The sequence below is a fragment of the Megalops cyprinoides genome, chromosome 21 (assembly GCF_013368585.1).
Source record: "Megalops cyprinoides isolate fMegCyp1 chromosome 21, fMegCyp1.pri, whole genome shotgun sequence".
In the NCBI taxonomy this organism is placed as follows: Eukaryota; Metazoa; Chordata; class Actinopteri; order Elopiformes; family Megalopidae; genus Megalops; species Megalops cyprinoides.
Genome location: NC_050603.1, coordinates 11,265,768 through 11,285,204, shown reverse-complemented (window position 1 = coordinate 11,285,204; position 19,437 = coordinate 11,265,768). Strand labels below are relative to the sequence as shown.

Here is a 19,437-nt window from a genome sequence, read left to right as displayed (position 1 = left end):
ACGTAGCTACATGCAATTTAAGCGCACGAATTCAGCCTACTTCATGGTAGTGGCGAGACAATGATTTCACAGATGGCGTTGCGCTACTCTTAAAAATATAATTTTTACAGCAGTTTGCGGACTGTTTCTCTTTTTTTCATTTCTTAACAAAAACGAAGACCACAGCTGGGTGGAGATGGCGTAGGCATTTACAAAATGAAAATTTAATAGTTTCTTATGTGTATTTCCCTTCCAGTGGCTCGGCCAATGACAGTTGCATCGGGGAGGAGCGAGTGTGTGTAAGAGAGGACGAGGGAGGGAGAGAGAGAGAGAGAGAAGTTAAGAGCCAGGGGAGTTAGAGGTTGCCAGCGGAGGAAGTAGACGTGGACAGTGAGTGAGTGAGTGAGCGAGCGAAAGCGTCACACCTATGATTAAGAAAGATTCCAAATTTTAAAATATTCGTGTGCGTAGATTTGCATTTTCCATGCAGCGTACGCTAACCCGTGTGTGCCGTTTTGTGAATAAAAGACAACCATCTTAAATCCACATTAATTATTTTACACCAACAGTAATTGCATTACCATCAAATGAATTATTTCACAACAGTAGCACGGCAGATTTCTGCAGCGTTGGAATACAAGTCGGGATTTTGTAGGTTTAAAGAGAGCGGAAAACAGCAACACTGATCACTAAGCAGCAAACGCGCACCAGAAAACAGACAGATAAATACAAGATTGAACGAAGATGAATGGTAAAATGGAAGAATAGCATCAAAAGGACAGACTGTCTACCAACAGGGGGGGGAAGAAAAGAAAGAAGGGGATGGAATGATCGTGACAACATGAAAAAGAAAAAGTGTGGAGGAATACATTCACCTAGCGTCTGAAGCAACAACTGGAAGAGAGAAGAACGGCGAGAGGAGAGGTAAGGGAGATGGGGGCAGTAAGCGGTTCGGAGACGCACAGGTGCTGGGAATTTAAGAGAAAACAGATGGATTTCGGGGGGAGGGATGCTAAAAAGTAGATCATAATAGAAATAATAACAATGTTAAAGATGCATGTAAACCGAAAACAATCAATGCATTCTTATGATTTCACTCTTCACGAGCTGTAAACACAAACAGTCATTATCTTATGATCTCTGTTTGCCGAGCAGATTCCCACTTCTTGGAAAGATTTGAATATTGTGCAGATGATTACACAGAGCACACATGGTCGTTATATCCCTGTGAGAGAGGGAGGGCGAAGGCCTTTAGACAGAAGGAGAGTGACATTAGGGAGATTAGCGATTGACTGGAATTTTCTTTGGCAAAAATACGAGCTCATACCCTGACCCTTTTATATCTTCCTGTCAGATCCCACATCGCACTCTTACTTCCAACCAACTCTGTCTCACCCTTCTCCCTCTCTTTTCCTTCCTTCCTGAACTCTCTCTGTCTCGCAGTCTCACGGTCCATCTTCCTGTCCACCCTCTGTGTTGTTACCTCTCCCTCCCTCATTCCCCACCAGTCTCTCGCTCTGATCTTTCTCCTTGTTCCAGCCTCCTCCAAGCACAACACCCTGGAGCTCCTCAACTTACAATGGAGAACCCCACTTATCTGAGTTTGGCTCTGCTGGGCAGCGGCGAGGAAGAGGACCAGCGCACCAACCTTCCGCTGAGTGGCGTCTCCCACGCGTCCGCTGCCACCAACCACGCAGGCGCCAACCACTCCAACCACACAGGGGTGGCCGGCGCCGAGCGACCCAATGGGACCCCGTCCCTGACCACCCCCTGCCTCCCCCCGGCCGCCCTCCCGAAGCTCCCCCTGGTCTCTGTCCAGCAGCCCCCCCCCGCCATTCCCAACGCCCTGTGTCCCAGCAGCACGCCTCTGTCCTCCTGCCTGGGCAGTCAGCATAGCCTGAGCGGGGAGACCTCGCCCGCTTACAACGCCCTCTTCTACTCCTCGCACTCGCCCTGCTCGGAGAGGGAGCGGGACCGGGAGCGGGAGCGGGGCTGCAAGCACCGGCAGGCCAGCCCGCTGGTGCACCGGCGCGACAGCAACCCCTTCACCGAAATCGCCATGAGCTCCTGCAAGTACACGGGGGGCGTGGTGAAGCCCCTGAGCAGGCTGAGCTCCAGCCGGAGGAACCTCATCGAGTCGGACAGTGGGAGCGACACCAAAGAGGGGGGCGGGGGGGGCACGTGGCGGGAGAGGGAGCAGCAGGGCCAGCCGCCGGAGCCCCCCGAAATCGTCATCTCCTCCAAAGCGGACTCGCCCTGCGGACAGGACCCGGACGCCTCCCCCAACCAGATGACCGCCTGCCACCAGAACCACACCCTATCCGGGAGCAGGGGCACGCTGGGGACCTCCGGGGGGGCAGGAGGCAGGGGGAACAACCTCGGGGGCACGGGAAGCGGAGCGGTGAGGGGCGCCAACAAGGCCCCGAAACGAAAGAACCAGAACATCGGGTACAAGCTGGGCCACCGGAGGGCACTGTTCGAGAAGAGGAAGAGGCTGAGCGACTATGCGCTCATCTTCGGGATGTTTGGCATCGTCGTCATGGTCATCGAGACGGAGCTGTCGTGGGGCGTCTATACCAAGGTGAGGGATGAGGAGGTGTGGGCATGGAACAGTGCGAGTGAAGCGTTCGAGTGGGTAACTCCATTCGAAATGCGTGTGTGTGTGTGTGTGTGTGTGTGTGTGGGGGTGGCGGAGGGATTCAAGAGGTTGGGAGATTGTTGCGATTGTGGACAGGTAGATGGCTAAAACATGGAAAATTCAACGGAGGTACACATGTAATGTTATCACGACCAAGCGCACAGTATGGGTGTCATTGTCATTGAATGGGTGTTGCTGTGTGAGAAGTCTAGGTTAGGGCTGTTTCTTTGATTAATGATCTTGCAGCTTTGACTGGATTCTTTTTTGTTGTATTTTGAGTGGAGGTGATACTAAATGAAAAAGGAATCTTTGAGGGAGAGGGATTGTGAAGTATAGGAGTTTCTGTTGTGTATGTGTGTGTAAACTGACTGTCTCTCTCATTTCTCTGTTTGGGAACACTTTTCTCTGAAGGGGTATGCATAAGTTGGCATAAATCGACATCCATGAACTTTTCTTCCCTCTGACATAATCTTCCAGCTATCATTTATTGTATCAAACTAACATCATCGCCTATATCAAGTCTTTTGTACTAAAATTGTATGCACCACTCTACTTGATAAATTTTGTAAGTCATTCATGTTGACAAGGGCTTTCGGAGCACTGCAAAAGCTGAAGTGAAAGATTTTCAAGGCCTCAGAACTGAAATCTGTTCTTATTTTACCATCCAGTACAATGCCTTACAAACCCTAGCCTGAATGTACTGGCTAAATATGCGTGCCAATGCAACATCTTACAAGACCCCAAGGGATGAGGATTTTGTTAAATATTTTTTGGACCCTAAACTACAGTGGTGCTGATTGCTCTGCAGTCCTTCCTTGTTCCATCCATAAATCCCAGACACCTGTGTTACTGTGTATAAAAAAATCCTAGTCTGACATGGTAAATGATATACTGTATCACTTTCATAGTCTCTGTCAGTTAGCATAAGTGGCTATGTCATCTTGACAGGGAGGATGCCATCCCATTTCAGGACACTAAATGTCAATTGACATCCATGTCATTTGGCATAAACGACAATGTCATTTCACCGTGGGAAGCGGCATACTGAAACTCTGTTGATGCTTTTGTCCAGCGGAGGGGATATTAGTGAAAGTTAATGAACGTGCCATGTCAGGCGTTACGTAGTTCTTATTCTGGCGTTACGTGGACCCTATGGAGACATCCTCAGAGAAAGTGTTACCCTCTGGTTATTTCTGTCTCTCCTTTTTCCAGTGCTTTTTCATCTTCACTTCCTGTCTGAATCTCTTTTTCAAATGTGTTCTCTCTTTCCTTCTTCTTCTTCTCTCCACCTTCTCTCTCCTCCTCTCTCTCTCTCTCCTTCCCCTTTTTCGTCTCTCAACAAATTTGTTGTCATTCCAGTGGCTGGCAAGTAAGGAGAGAATGGAAAAGAGTGAGAGAAAAGAAATAAACAAATGAATCAAAAGCTAATAAAGGCAGGCTTCTCAAATTAGGATTACCAAATCAATCTGCATTATAAGAATTCCTCTAACTTCCTCTAACTGTGTCACCAGCCCTTCAGGCAAATGATATTTTTGTCATTTTTGTTACGAAAGGACAAAAATTTGTAGTTTTCCAGATATGAAGTGGGGTTTTACAAGGACAGTTCAATGTCTGTTCAGTAGTGGATGAATACAAGTCCATTGTTGCGCTTATGAGGTAGGCATGGACTGACTGTAGTTTGAAATCTACGCTCAAACAATACTTTATATTCCAGGCATAATGAATACATGACATTATCCTTAAACTCGCTAGCTCATGATTTATTAATTGATGAAATTCCATTTCCTGATCAGCGCTGACCCTTTTTAGTTAACTCGTCAATAAATTGGGTGGAAGCCGCAAACCGCGGTGGCCCCCGTCGGAAATGCCTCTGCACTGTCAGACGTGTAATGAGCCTGCGTTTAAAAAGCAGCTCTGTGGTCACTGCCATTACTGCTGAGAGACGCCGGCAGCAACGGCGGCAGAGCAGCCGTCTGCTCACGACAGCGCGCGGGGCTTTCCCTCTGCCCCCAAACTTAGAAACACCTCTAATGCGAGTTGCGTCTGTTACCGGAGTAAATGTTTAAATATGTGTCGTTTCTTGTTATTTAATACTAGCAACATTTGTACATTTATGGAAATGTGGAATAACTGTATCCTATAAATCCAAGAATTATGTCTAATTAAATCACTGATGTGTGTGTATGTGTGGGTGAGCGCGCGTGTGTGCGTGCGTGTCTGTGTGCGTGTCTGTGTGTGTGTGTGTGTGTGTGTGTGTGTGTGTATACACAACATATATGAATTATTGCTTGTTTCATGTGTACAGTTTTATGCATGTATTGAGTAGTACCTTTCACAATATGAGGTATGTGATTATATTGTGCCTTGTGTGACAAAATTAGACATTAGATGAATGGAGCAGCTGCTGACATTTGTTAGCATGTACATAATGCTTTGATATATATTAAAAGTGTATGCCAAAATTTTTTAATTTATCTGTCTATCCCATTACATTTCTTATTTTTGCATATGGGCATAGCGGAGCAATGACTAACCAAAAACAGATGACCTCTGACTTGCCAAGAAAAATTAGTTTCACGTAAACAAAACCTTGGAATCGGCTGAGTCCATTTTAGCAGGTTCAGTGACTTTCGGCTCTGGCCTGCTGAGCGTGGCATGGTATGATGGGTAAAATCACCACAAAGGGAGGACAGCGAGAATGCAAATGCGTAAGGCTGATTGCAAAAGCTCCTGTGGACGCCCTCTCCGTGAGTAATTGTCGCTTTTTAGGCTCAGAAGTAAAGGAGCTAAACATTCATTTGTTCTGAAAGCAAAATGCCTGCTGAACAATGGTGAGGATGCGAGCTGTGGGTGTTGACTGGCACCTGGCTCCAGCCAAGAATTCTCTAGGCAGAGTGACGGCTGTATTACCGCAGGTCCTTGTGAATGGAGATTGCTGGCATTAATTGCACGATCTGGTAATTCCTGGAGCTGGTAAAAGTGTGTGTGGGTGGTGTGTGTGTGTGTGTGTGTGTGTGTGTGTGTGTGTGTGTGTGTGTGTGTGTTTGTTTGGGAGATTCTGAATATTGAGCAAGGACTTGGAAATTGAAACAATAGGGATATGCTGGTTAAAAGTACCATCCTACAAAAAGAACTAATAGAAACCCAGCCAGTGTCACCAGGTATTATTATTATTATTCAATATAGCTGTAGATATGTGTATTTAATCAGAATTTAAGGTTGGGAAAACCAATAAACCATGATCATTTCCTGGGAAATATTTAGCGGACCAAAAACAAGGTTACCAGTTACACCTTTATGCGATCCCATTCAGTGTTGATGTGCGACTGTCTGTGCATTGAGTCAACAGGCTGTATTGATATTTTTTGGTATATAAGATATTTAATGATATTTCAAGCAATGCGGTTATTCTACAAATAGTATCATTATCAACTTACAAATAAATAAATGAGTAATAATAAAAAATATATAATGAATTTGATTTTGTAAAGATCATTAAAATTAATAATTCAAGGCAAATTAATACAACAAGTATATTGGACTTTAATGTATTTTATCTGTTGTCACATAGCTTGGTCTACACATGCACATAAATACATATCTCACGGATAAAAAAGGATGAATGAATTCATTGTATGAATTTTTTAGATCCTCGTATTATGGCAGTGACTGGTGTATTGTATTCTATTGATAATTTTGCATTGTCTTTACACTTTTGTGTCAGTGCCGGTCTGTTACTGTATGTGTCAGTGTGTATGTTGAGTCTGTGGCGGCATGGTATCAGTGCTGGTGTGTGATGGTGTGTGTCAGTCTTAGTAGAGTCAGTACTGCTGTGTTGGACACACCGGTGGTGTGTTACTGTACATGTCAGTCTCTTTCTGTGTGTAATTATTTGTGTTGAGTCTGGAGGGGTGTGTTTGTTGGGTGAGTGTAAATGTGTTGTGTGTGTCTGTTTGTGTCCCTCTGTCTGTGTGCTATATTTACAGCATGTTCAGCTGCCGTACCTCGGGAGTTCTCTTCTTCAATCACACAGACGCCACTCACACACCCCCTTCCCAAAATAGAGAGAGAGCAATCGATGGAGTGAGGGAACAGAGAGAGAGGGCAGGGCAGAGGTGTGTATGTGTGTGTGTGTGTGTGTTTCAGTGCCTGAGCAAAGAATTTGTCACTCCCTGCTGTCAAATTTCCCCCATCTTTCAAATTCTCCAATCCAGTCTGCTGCCTGTAGGGAAGGAGAACAGGAGATTACTATCAGTGAGGGAACAATTCAAGAAAAGGTCTCTGACAAAGCTTTGATGGCTGCTTTTAAATCAGCTCTTCACCTATTATTAAAGTATTAGAACTTTTCTCTTATTTATTTTCACTAGCTCCGAACTGCAGTTAAACGGGAAATGTTGTGGTGAATTGAAACGTAAGGGCACTCCACTTGGCCGGTGCTCTAGCAAGTCCATGAACGTCCCCACGAATACCTGAGAGGGACCAGTGTGTCAAAAGCCACCGTCAAGCTTTCACACCTTTCCCAGAATGCCTGTTCCCGTGTGTGGGGGGGTATCGGTCGTATCGGTGGGGTGAGGTCGGAGCACGTCTAAAGCAAGAGAATGTGCAGCTGTCGTACATTTCACCTGTCGCCTGGCATCCGGCATCCTCCCACCCCCGTAGGGTTAACACTGGGAGGGTCCCACAGACAGGCACATTTCCGACAGCGCTGAGGGAGGTAACAGCACTAAAAACTGCGAAGCCATCCTGAATGAATCAGTTTCCCTTCTGATTTTTATTGCACTGTTCATGCAGATCATGCCTCCTCCTGCTTGGTAGTCCTGTAACCCTACGGTGTTTCAGGCCCAGAATCAAAGGCCTGTTTTTTTGGCAAATCAGCACATACTCGGTCAACTTCATATAAATGCATGACAGATAATTGCGCACTCCATTTTATTGCATAGTATGCAGCTGGTCTGCTTTTGATCTCACAGACTTTGTCAGCTCCACTCATGTGTACACTTTTGTTAAGTGCATAGCGTCACGTCTTGGGCATACGTTGTGATAACATTTCTTTATCCTTTCCACCGCACGTCAGAAGGCAGGTATGACTCCCCCTACCGATCAAGGATTTTGGCAGGGAGGAGTACTGCATTCTAAATGGTTGTTAATGTATGTCCAAAAAAAAAGCCAAGCTGCACGGTCTTGATTGCCCATTGAAAGGCAGATCAGAGGCTCCCATTTAGCAATGTCAGTGACACAGTTATGGAGCACAAAAGGGCTGATATTTACCCTGCAATCTCTTGCAAAATGTGTTTGCAAAACGTATAGGAAAGTATTTATAGAATTGGAGGGAATGTAGGAGAGATGAATGTGGCATGGTGTGCTCAAGCTGGGTGAGTCTGCTTCGTAAGTGACGCAATTACAAGCATGTATGTCCTGGCCAATGTGTGATATATAACTCATACAGCTGCACTCTATAAACTTCATGGACATTGCTCCTGTTTGTAAGGGAATGTGACACCAGTATAAAAGTCATATTGATTTGGTAACTACTTCATATATCATTTGCCAACAATCAAATTATTTGATTTGCTTGCTTTTCTCTTGAGCACTCGCCTGCTGAAGATTTTAATATGACACAGTGGCAGGCTGCAGCTGTGAATTGTTAAGTTGTTTTGTTCTGATACTTATCACAATGATAGTGATGTGCGAAGGTAGTACAAGACATTCTCATTGAGGGCTTATGTGGTGTCAGTGTTGATAGATTGTTGGGCCTTGGATATATGAAACCTGTGAACTGAGCGCGTCAGCTGCGACATGGCAATGGCAGCACCTCCTTCGAGGTGTGCGCTCAGACCCTAAGGGGACGTTTCCATTAGTGCTAGGCTTCCAGTTGGCCGTCATTGTGTCGGACTGTGTTGTGTTTAATATTTGCTCCTTCTCGGAAGAAGAGCGTAGCGCAGATGTTAGGCTCGCTGTTTGGTCAGGTTGTTTGATTAACGGTCTAATTTGTTTAGTCTGTTTTCTCCTCTCATGAGCAGATTTTATTACACAGCTGTCTAAATCTTCTAAAGGACTCGGCTGGCCTGTGTTTGTGTTTGTATGTGTTGCAGCCTGCAACTACTATTAATGCATGTATTAAATTACATTGTGTATAATGTGCACATGTGTATTAAAATTGTCTGTGTGTGTGTGTGTGTATGCATTGCTGTTTGTGTGCGTGCGTGTGTGTGTGTGTGTGCGTGTGTGTGTGTGTGTGTGTGTGTGTGCACGTGTGTGCCTGTGTATGTGTTTCAGTCAGTAACAGTGAATTCCCAATTCCCAAGAACTGGAGCTAGTGCAAAAGTGTGTACATTTGTGTACATTTGTGAGGAGAGAATGTGTGTGTGTGTGTGTGTGTGTGTGTGTGTGTGTGTGTGTGTGTGCGTGTGTGCCTGCTGTGTTCTGTCTGTGTATGAGTCAGCAACTCCTTCAGTCCCTCAAAAGATAAGAAAATTGAAAAAAAAAAGAAACTTGGAGATGATTTAAAAACAAAACAAATTCTCTCCTCAACACAGCCACTAATGGCAGCAATAGATGTAAGCCTTGACTCTGGTGAACCGCAGAGACGATTAACTGTGGAAATAGCTGCAGCAGAAGAGCTACCCATCAGAGCAATGTTTATAGATGTAATATGCGGCTGTGGAAATACGGTACTTGCAGCAGTATTTGCAGAAGAAGCCAGATTGTCAGAAAAACCCCCACCGCATCGCCCTCGATTCAATTTCAAGATTTAACTAGCAAGCTGCACCGAAGAAGATTAGAAGAACTATTTGTTTTGACAATGTCTCATTTCAAGTCTGCTGATCTACTGGAGACTAAGTCACAAGTAGGAGCTGTGCATTATGGGTCATTTTGGGTCACAAAGGGAATTTCTTTATATAAAAAGATGACTGCTTGTGCCTATCAGAATTGCAGTGGCACAGTGTTACTTATTGAATCCAGAAGGATACTAGTGGAGGGCACCTTGGGCTGCAGTTTACCTGACAGTTATGAATCTGTAGCTATTTAACTGGATTTATATTTCCTGCAAAAGTGTTCAGTTGAACACACCAATCACATACCAACTCACTGAGCTGATTACAAGTCAGATTTATAAAGACCTATACATCCAACCACAAACTTTCCTTTGGGCTTTATTGAATGAATATGAGCAGGTAAGCTTTGGAGGTCTTCACTCTTTATTAATGTTTCTGTTGAGAAAATGAACAACCAAAATGTAATAATCTGGGGAAGTAACTGTGATTAGTGCCTCCGGCTCTGTGACCTCAGAGGCCCGCGTGTTAATTGATTCGCTCTGCCACCCACCCAAAGCTTACGGCACTGTCTGGGACAATTTAGGAGTCCGCTGAATAATTCAGGACCTCCGCCGACACGGTCCCATGGACGTCGCTTTTTCCCCCTCATCCCTCCTTGCTTTGTCCTGATCCGTCCCTCTACACATGAGTAGACATTGTTCCCAGTGAGAGCAGGAAGGGGCGTGGCTGCGAAATGGGCGGGGTCTGAAAAAAACGAGGTTTTGTAAGACGGCGCTGGTGTTTTAGAAACAAACGGAGGCGGGAGAGCAAGGAGTCGTGGGAAGGTCCTGATTCTTGCAGATGGCTAATCTTAATGGGATAGGAAGAGTAACAAGAATTACTGGAATCAGGAAGAGGGTTTGTTAACGATAAGGGAATGGAGGGTACATTAGTACTAATGAGCACTTGAATGCGTTATGGCTGGAAAATAAAGCGTGCTGAACTGATATGCAAAAGCTGGCACTAATGTGGACCAGCACGTGATGTGTACAGGGAATTGGGGCGGTCATTTTTACATGAATGATGCATTTGCTGTGCAGCAGGAATGGCAACGGGAAGGGGTCTGGTGTTGAGCCTGTGAATGTGGAACAGGGTTATAGACGATGATGCAGTAATGAGGCGGGACTCTAAATGTTCGGAGGTGAGGCGGGCAGTGGCGTTTACAGTGAAAATGGAGAACAGCATCGGAGACGGCAGCATTGCAGCAATGGTGATGATAATGTGTGTTTTCTGTGTGTGATCCTGTGCAGAGCTCTATGTATTCCCTGGCCCTGAAGTGTCTCATCAGCCTGTCGACCATCATCCTGCTCGGGCTCATCATTGCTTACCACGCCCGTGAAATTCAGGTAACTGCGCCCCCTACTGTACTCGCAGTACACTGCACTACACAAGTTAAACAGGTCCTACATTACATTACATTATTGGCGTTTAGTAGACACTCCTATCCAGAGCGACTTCCATAGGTTACAGCTTTACATGTTACCCATTTAAACAGCTGGGTATTTACTGAGGCAATTCTGGGTTAAATATCTTGCCCAAGGGTGCAACAGCAGTGCCCCAGCAGGGAAACGAACCAGCAACCTTCGTGTTACAAGCCCTGCTCCTTACCACTACACCACAGTGCTAACTACACAGATGTTATAGCTGATGTCTATTCAGGCTGATATGCTGATATTTAAGGCCAGCTGATGTGTTGATACTGAAGGGGTTGCACACAGGCGTATCTTGACTGTCCTTATCCATACTGTTAAATAGGTTAATACTGATGTAGGGAATGCCCTGCTATACATAGCAACATTGTGCTGTAATAGATATTTATAGAAATCTTTATATAGATACACATATGTACATATTTAAGTGGTAGATATCATATTACATTGGTGTGCTGTTGTGTACAGGAGTGGTTTGGGGCAAGGAAAGGATTGCTGGCCAGTGGCTGCATGAGTTGTCAGTGTGTTTGCACGCACACGCCCGTGTGTGTGTGTGTGTGTGTGTGTGTGTGTGTGTGTGTGTCTTTATATGTATGTTTATGTGTTTGTAAGTGTGTGTATGCATACCTGTGTGTGTGTGTCTTTATATGTATGTGTATGTGTTTGTAAGTGTGTGTTTGTGTGTGTATGCATACCTGTGTGTGTGTATGTGTGTGTGTGTGTGTGTGTGGGTGTGTGTGTGTGTGTGTGTGTGTATGTGGGTGTGTGTGTGTGTGTGCGCGTGCGTGCGTGCATGCTGGCATATATGTGTATGAGTGTGTAAGTGCACTAATGGGCATAATCCTAATAGTAATGCACACCAGGGCCGCTCCGTCAGGCAGTGCCGTCAGGCCCTCATTTACGCGCTGATCACTGGCAGGAGGAGACAAATTAGATCAAGACAATGATGAGTTGCATCAAGTGGTTAAGTGCCTGGCTGGAGTGAGTGCCTCCGAACACTGCGGCCCTCCAGCACCCGGGTTGAGTAGCCTTGATATAGACACACTCAGCACCATCTGCTGCATTCACCCCAATAAATAAAGCTCTCATTATTGCATTCCTCACCTGGGTAATGGAGGTAGCAACCACACTGTACACACGCTAAAAACAGTGTCACACAAGGGGCCTTACAGCCATGCAGCTCCACTGGGACAGGAAAAGTCTGATCTCTGATCCTTCCGTCTCTCTCTCTTTCTCTCTCTCTCTCTCTCTCTCTCACACACACACACACACACACACACGCACACAGCTTACCATAGGACACCATGACCCTATAATGTGCAGCAGATAACCATCCGTGCACATGTACTATCATACAGTCAGATAACCCAAAGTAGACATGACAGCGGACTGTTAAGCTGTCATTGATTTTGACTGTTAAAGTCATTTACTGACTGATGGAAGCTGATAGTGTGTTGATAATCACATTTGTTGTAAGATACACTGCATTATGTATGCTGGAGCATGCAGCGGGGAGATCCTTGCAAAAGGACAGTTTATTTTTATTAACCATGATAAAGAAACTCCCTGAGACATCCTCATACAGTGACACGTAAACAGCTACATCACCACACAGGGAAATTCGCATGTTCGGTTCTTTGCAACATGCTCTTTTTTTCTGAAACATCCTGATAACGCACAATCCTATACGCACTCACTTCCTGAGTAGAGACGGACAGTGATGCGCAGAAAGATAGAAAGGGGCGGCATACAGAGTGGGAGAAGAGAAAGAGAGAGAGAGAGTACAAGAGAGGGAGAGAGAAAATTCTCTGCTAATCTCTCAGATGTAATTCTTTTTGATTAAATGAAATTTGGAGAGGATTTAGTGACAGTCACTTTTGCTAGCGTCCACAGGGCCCCGCCGCCACTTTTACACGTCTGCGGGCCGGCGTCCGTGCCTCCTCTGAAATGCGAATTTGCGTGTTTATTAGTATGCAAGTTTGCACACGCGCCCCAATTACGGGTAATTGGTGCTGCGAGAAATGAAAGCCATGGCTAAACGTCGATAAGGATTTAAAGATTATTACGCGCTCCCTCGTGGGCATGTGCGGGGCCTCAGAGGATATTAAAATTGGTGTGCTCCCTCTCTCTGGGTCTCTGTTTTTGTTTTTTTGTTTTTTTTTTACCTCTGCTTACCTCTCTTCTCATCTCGCTCTTTATCTCTGTCTTTATCTGGCTCTCTGTCCCTCGCTTAAAACCTTTTTCTCTTTATCTGTTTACATCGCTGCCAGATTCTCTTACTCTGTCTGTTTTGCTCACAGCCAAAATGGAAAAAAAAACAGCCTCATGTCGATAGAGGGTAAAATGTGAAATACGAAATGAAAGGAATATGCTCTTATATAATTTCAGAAATTGTACAGAATTCCTCAGAAATTACAGAAAAGGGAAGTTAAAGGATATCCGAAATTAAACTCTTCTCCTGGATTGCTTACTCCTTATGAAGAATAATAAAGCCAAATTGAACAAACCATCATTATTTATGCTGACTTTCATTCCCAAGTTAAAACTGACAATGCACAGTTGTGATTGTGGCTGTATTCAAGCTTGTCGTGGTATTTAACATACCCCCACTGGTGATACCATAAATATAAATTGAGTTTTACCTCATCATTACTGGAAACTCTGTGTTGCCATTCAGGATGATGGCATGGTTTCATTTCAAAAGTCAAAAGTGAACAAAGTTGAGTATTCACTTGAGATTGCCTAAATGAGCTTATTCAATCTCACACTGACAGAGAAGTTAAAAAGCAGGTGAATTTAAAAATGAATAAGAACATCTGGATGTGTCTGTCGTTGGAATCTTTGATGTAGAGCCAGGCTGAGTGATCTGGCAATGCTGTGATAACCCGTTTTCCAGGCTAAATCAATGCTCTTTCCCTGAGGTCTCCTCATCTTATGGGAGAACATATTTCTGGTCTTGTGCGTCTTGCCTTTCAGTGCCCAAGTCTATCTGATTGAAGGGGTTAATTTATATTAAATATTGATCTTAACAAGCATTTAGTAACTGGGGAATTCTCTGGTGAATACATTAGCATTTTGACTTCTGGAAATGAGTTACTATCCATTCATTCAGAACACAGAGGTAGTTCAAGGTGACCAAGTTAGGACCCCAACCTATCTTAAGACTGTAATATCTCCATCCCAAAGTTATGTATACACGTAACTCCAAACTACACTGGCCTCAAGTACTTGACCTTGGATTTTGTTCCTAATTCTTCTGCTCTGAAGCCATTATTCTCATCTATCCAGTCTCAAAATTGCTCATAGTTTCTCTTAATAACTCTGGCACTGGCAGGAATTGAGTTTAAGTGAATCCTCCAAGTCAAGAAAAATTCATGAAAATGCCACAGTGCCCTTGTACAGTCATGCTGTACATTCTTTCAAAGACATTTTGATCTAAAGACTTATGATCCAATTATACAAATTGGAAAGAAATTCATACGTAGGCATCATTTCCACAGTTTATATTTGTCTAAGAAACACATTTCAAGCATTTAAGCATGAGTCTTTAGATCAAAATGTCTTTGAATGCATGTTTCCTATTTGTATGTTTCCCTTTGATTGCATGTTTAATGAGGTGTATCCAAACTTTTGACTGGTACTGTACGTCTGTTTTCACACCCCTGCCCTGTCCTTTCTTTCCCCCTCATGACCTGTCTCTTTGCCGTCTCTCTCTCTTTCTCTCTCTCTCTCTCTCTCTCTCTCTCTCTCTCTCTCTCTCCCTCTCCCCTCCATCTCTCAGTGCGGAGTGATGAGGGGAGCAGGCTTCTGGACCGTGCCGGGGCAGGGGCCCTCAGTCACTTCCGCACCTCTTTAATTGACAGATTACCATCCGTAATGGAATTTAATTATTTATCACGTCCTGGGGCATTTTAGCCAGGAAGTAAGTAAGGGAGAGACAGAGAGGGAGAGAGGGAGAGGTGGAAACAGAGAGAGAGAGAGAGAGATTGTGTGGGAGGAAAATGAAAAAGAAGGAAAGAAAGAGAGAGAGAGAGAGTAAGGGTGGCTGAGAGTGAGGAAAGAGAGTATGAAGGAGGGGGTCAGTTGCCTTCACAAACATAAGTGGGATTTTGAATCGTTTCTGTTTTCATTTTCGTTCTCGACTTGCAGATTGAGGGGGGAGCCCCGTGTCCAGTTTGTGACTGGTGTGATTTTTCAGAGGGCACATAGATAATATGTGCCATGTTATGTCTCTTCCCTGCTGTTTTTTGCTTACTGTAATCACCTGTGAAGAACCACCAGCGCGCACTCGGTCCCAGAACTAAAAATCCCAATTAAGTATGTTCAGTACCGCCATCATGGTGAGACACACCGAGCATAACGGCACTTAGAAACTCTAGTTGAATGCTGTACATTGATTCTTTGTACTGTATTTACACTGTCTCTCCTCTCTCCCTCCTCCCTCTCTCGCTGGGGACCGTAATTAAGCTTGGCTGGTCTTTGATGTTGTCGCCCTGGCAACAGTCACCATGACAAGGCTGCGTTCACCAAAAAAAAAAAAAACGCAGACTCACAGGCTGACACACAATATGTACAAGGTTGTACACACCCTGATGCACAATACACATTCACAGGTTTGGCTGCATGACAGCTTAATCGTACTTGCGCATATATGGTCAACAGTGACTGTCATTTTCAGACCCCAAATAAACATGGCTCACACTTACCCATTGTACCAAATTTGAACTGAAAACAATCAGCACACACCACCCATTGTGATATTCATACTGATACTATACATATTGCCATTATACACACTAACACACGGATGTAACAATATGCAAAGACTTCGCCCACATAACACAGGCATTGGTACTTGCGGCAGGAAACACCTACAGATGACAACGTAACAAACGCCCACGCTTTTAATGACAGACCCAACAGAAATGAGCTGTGTTGATTCCCTCCCCTGATACTCTGTCCCATTCTTCTAGTAAGCACCCAGCAAGGAGTATTAAATGTGTTAGTCACAAGTCTAACATTAAACAAACTTGTGAAAATCATAATATTACAAGCAACAATAGCGTCAGATGATGCTTTTCATAACAGTGACCTTGTGCATGTGTTATTACACGTGTAAGAACAATGTTAATATCATGTGGTAAAGAGTATTCAGCACTCAGTAGTAGACGTTTGTTATTACTACCAGCAATACTAATGTTTAATGTAATCGCTCCTTCGTTCCCAGCTGTTTGTCATCGATAATGGTGCTGATGATTGGCGCATCGCCATGACGACGCAGCGGGTGTTGCTGATCGCCCTGGAGCTGCTGGTGTCGGCGGTGCACCCGGTGCCCGGGGACTTCAAGTTTCACTGGCGGGCGCGGCTGGCATTCTCGTACACGCCCTCGCTGGCGGAGGCGGACCTGGACATGGTGCTGTCGGTGCCCATGTTCCTGCGGCTCTACCTCATCGCCCGGGTCATGCTACTGCACAGCAAGCTGTTCACCGACGCCTCATCCCGCAGCATCGGGGCCCTGAACAAGGTGAGCCCGGGGTGGGGGGCCCCCAGGGGCCACACAGGCCCTCTCTCCTCTCTCCTCTCCGCTCCTCTCGTGTTTCTCCATGTCTCTCTTTCTCTCTCCTCTGCCTCTCTCTCTCTCTCTCTCTCTTCTCGCTCTGTCTCTCCTCTCTCCTTCCCATCTCTCCCCCCCCCTTACTCCTCTCTCTCAAATTCCAATTCAAATCCAAAAAAGGCATCATTTGCTTGACCGGTTCGCTTGCGTCGCCGTAGGTGCACTTCAACACGCGCTTCGTGATGAAGACCCTGATGACCATCTGCCCCGGGACCGTGCTGCTGGTCTTCAGCATCTCTCTGTGGATCATCGCCGCCTGGACCGTGCGCGTCTGTGAGAGGTGAGAAAGAGGGGGGGAGGAGAGGGGATCTGAGATGGGGAGAAAGAGGCCACAGGAGAGGAGAGAAGAGGAGAGGGGAGGGGAGGGAGATGAGGTGAGGAGCACAGGGGGATAGAGGAAGGAGAAAGGTGATAAGGGATGGAGGATTAGAGCTGAGTGCCGGGGCGGAGGGAGAGAGGAACATAGAGTCTCAGAGAGAGGGGCAGAGAAGTAGGGCACACCAGGAGAGGGGAAGGAAGGGAAGAGAGATTATCTTGGAAAAAAAGGAGGACAGAGGAACTGAAGGGAGGGGAAGAAAAAGGAAGCTGAATATAAAGTTGAAATTGAATTAGGATAGAGGAGAAGTTCCTTCAAGATTTTTCGCAGAACCATGAACAACTACCTGTTTCTAAATGCAGTAAATTATGCTCTCGTTTAAGCCTGTGAGTTAAAAACTGAGGTATGCAGATCAAACGAGTTTCAGAAATCACCTTAGTCTCATCTCACCAGGATGTAGGCACACTGCCTAGATTAGTGAATCATTATGCATGTGTGCTGGTATTTTAGAGTCAGCTGTTAGATGTTGCTAACAGACAACACCGTTGTACCATGGGTTACGTCAGGAAGGCAATATGCTGAAATGTTTAAAGTTCTGGCCTCATATTTTTTAAAAAAAAAAAAGGTTGAGCATGGATCTTTTACGAATGCGTGTTCCCTGTTACCCTCCTCATATTCCCTCCATCGCTGCCTCAACCTCTGCTCCCTCTCTCACCGCCTTGCCCCCCCTCCCCCCCCCCCGCGCTGTCCGCACCCCTCTCCACCCTCACCCCCCCCATAAGTCTTCATCCTGCGGTCTCTCCCTTTGTCCCATTTTCTCCAGCTGCAGTTCTCTCCACACATCCAGCCACCACAAGCTACAGATTTGTCATCAAGACTTTTTTTCCACACCATCATTACAGTTCATTTCTTGTCATTGTTTTTAGCCCTCCGGGTGGCTGTCCATTTTCAGCGAGTGGCCGCCTCTTGTTCTCTCTCATTCTTTTGGCGGCCACCGCAAAAGATGGATGAACGCTTATCTTTAGCCCCGCTAGCCCTTGGCTTTATTATCCTTGTTTCATGTATGTAAAGTAACGTGGAAAATGGGTTTTAGGATAAAGGGTGATTCGGTGTAATGGACTGTCCAGCAGCTTTGCCACTGGCCACAACGTGTACCCTGCTAGACCATAGATAGTTATAATGTTCAATAGTTCTGAAAATGGAATAATTGTGTGAGCAGCTAATTCTGAATTAGGTATTCCATATCAGGGGATATTAGCATGTGATAATTCCCAAAAAGAGGGGTGGGATATTTCCATGAATGGTTTTGCCAATTACTAAAAATCAGTATGTTAGCGTACGTACTGGATTTGCCATTTGGATTCATTAACAAAATGAATATGCAGGTAGAATTACACTTATACACTGTGTAAGGAACTACACAGCAAAATTTCACTGATAATGAATAATGTTTTTAAGTGTTGTTATGATATTCTGATCTTTTACTTTAGCAGTAAAAGAGGCAGGATTGGGTGATGGTCTTGTATCATCAAACCAGCGTAAAGTAGACACACAGTCTAATGAAGCTGTGTTCTTCTTTAATGGCTGTTTAGCCATATCAGTGTTATATTTTATGATGCATATGGTCTTGTATTTGATACATTAATTTCATAGAGGTATTTTTCGAATGCTGCATCGCATTTGTTTAGCAACCATAAGCAAGACATACAAGCTTATTAGTGCATTTGTTACGAAGCCAATTAAGAGACTGTGTTTATGCCAAAGGTTTGCAGTGTTTTGAACATGATTAAGTGAGACAGTTGTACTCATCCAGTAGGGATTGAGTGATCTTCTTAAATTATGTTTGTCACGTTGGTGACACCCACAGTATAAATTAATGGTGACCCATGGGAGGGTGGATGGGTTAAATAATGAACACAGATTTAGACTGAAGTACTGTAGCATGAACACAATGTGGGTTTATGAAAAAGTGAGAGTATTGTGCGTTGCGCATAATGATGTTTAGCTCATGTAAGTACATCTAAGTAAGAGGAAAATACATGTAAGTAAGAGGAAAAAATGTCACAGACCAGTGTAAGCACATTTTCACTTTTAAGAACATGGTGACTAATTCACACACAACTGTGGCATTCTGAAAGAGCAATTTCAAAAGTTCAATATCAACTCTATGCAGAGTGAGACAATGGAGACTCTTTGTTACTGTAAAATTATAATCTATCTGAGTTGATCTGACAATAGCAGTTTTGTTGTGTGGCAAGTAACAACGATTGATTATTATGGGTAAAATTTAAAAGCTAGTGGCAAATAGAGACAAATATAGCTGAACGTGGAGAGCATCAGATATATGGGTTTAGTGAAGTATGCTGTTCCAGTGCTTCAAATTCTGTACAAGCTGTACAGGCCTCAAATTCAAGCACTCGTCTTCTTGTTGTTAGAATAAGTGAAACATTTTGCAGTTGAAACATGTCTGGAGGTGTTTATTACATTACGTAAGTTTATTTGGAATACTAAAATGCATAAAACGTGAAGTGGATGGAAACTAAAATAAAAATGAAATGTGTTGCAAAATCCAATTATTCAGAATTGTGAAGTTTGCTAATTCTGAGTATGTTTATGCATGATGTGTAGTCTAGTCTAAAAGAATA

At 44.5% G+C, this 19,437-nt stretch overlaps 1 protein-coding gene across 1 annotated transcript in view; it reads left to right on the top strand.

The window, feature by feature from the left end:
- Positions 1 to 368: 368 nt before the first annotated feature.
- Positions 369 to 19,437, top strand: part of LOC118769156 (small conductance calcium-activated potassium channel protein 2-like) — a 29,004-nt gene continuing 9,935 nt past the window's right edge. The window contains exons 1-5 of the mRNA XM_036516180.1: positions 369 to 903; positions 1,519 to 2,560; positions 10,683 to 10,778; positions 16,090 to 16,386; positions 16,635 to 16,756. Of these exons, the coding sequence (XP_036372073.1) occupies positions 1,559 to 2,560; positions 10,683 to 10,778; positions 16,090 to 16,386; positions 16,635 to 16,756 (1,517 nt within the window). The 5' untranslated portion in view covers positions 369 to 903; positions 1,519 to 1,558. The remainder of the gene's footprint in view (positions 904 to 1,518; positions 2,561 to 10,682; positions 10,779 to 16,089; positions 16,387 to 16,634; positions 16,757 to 19,437) is intronic.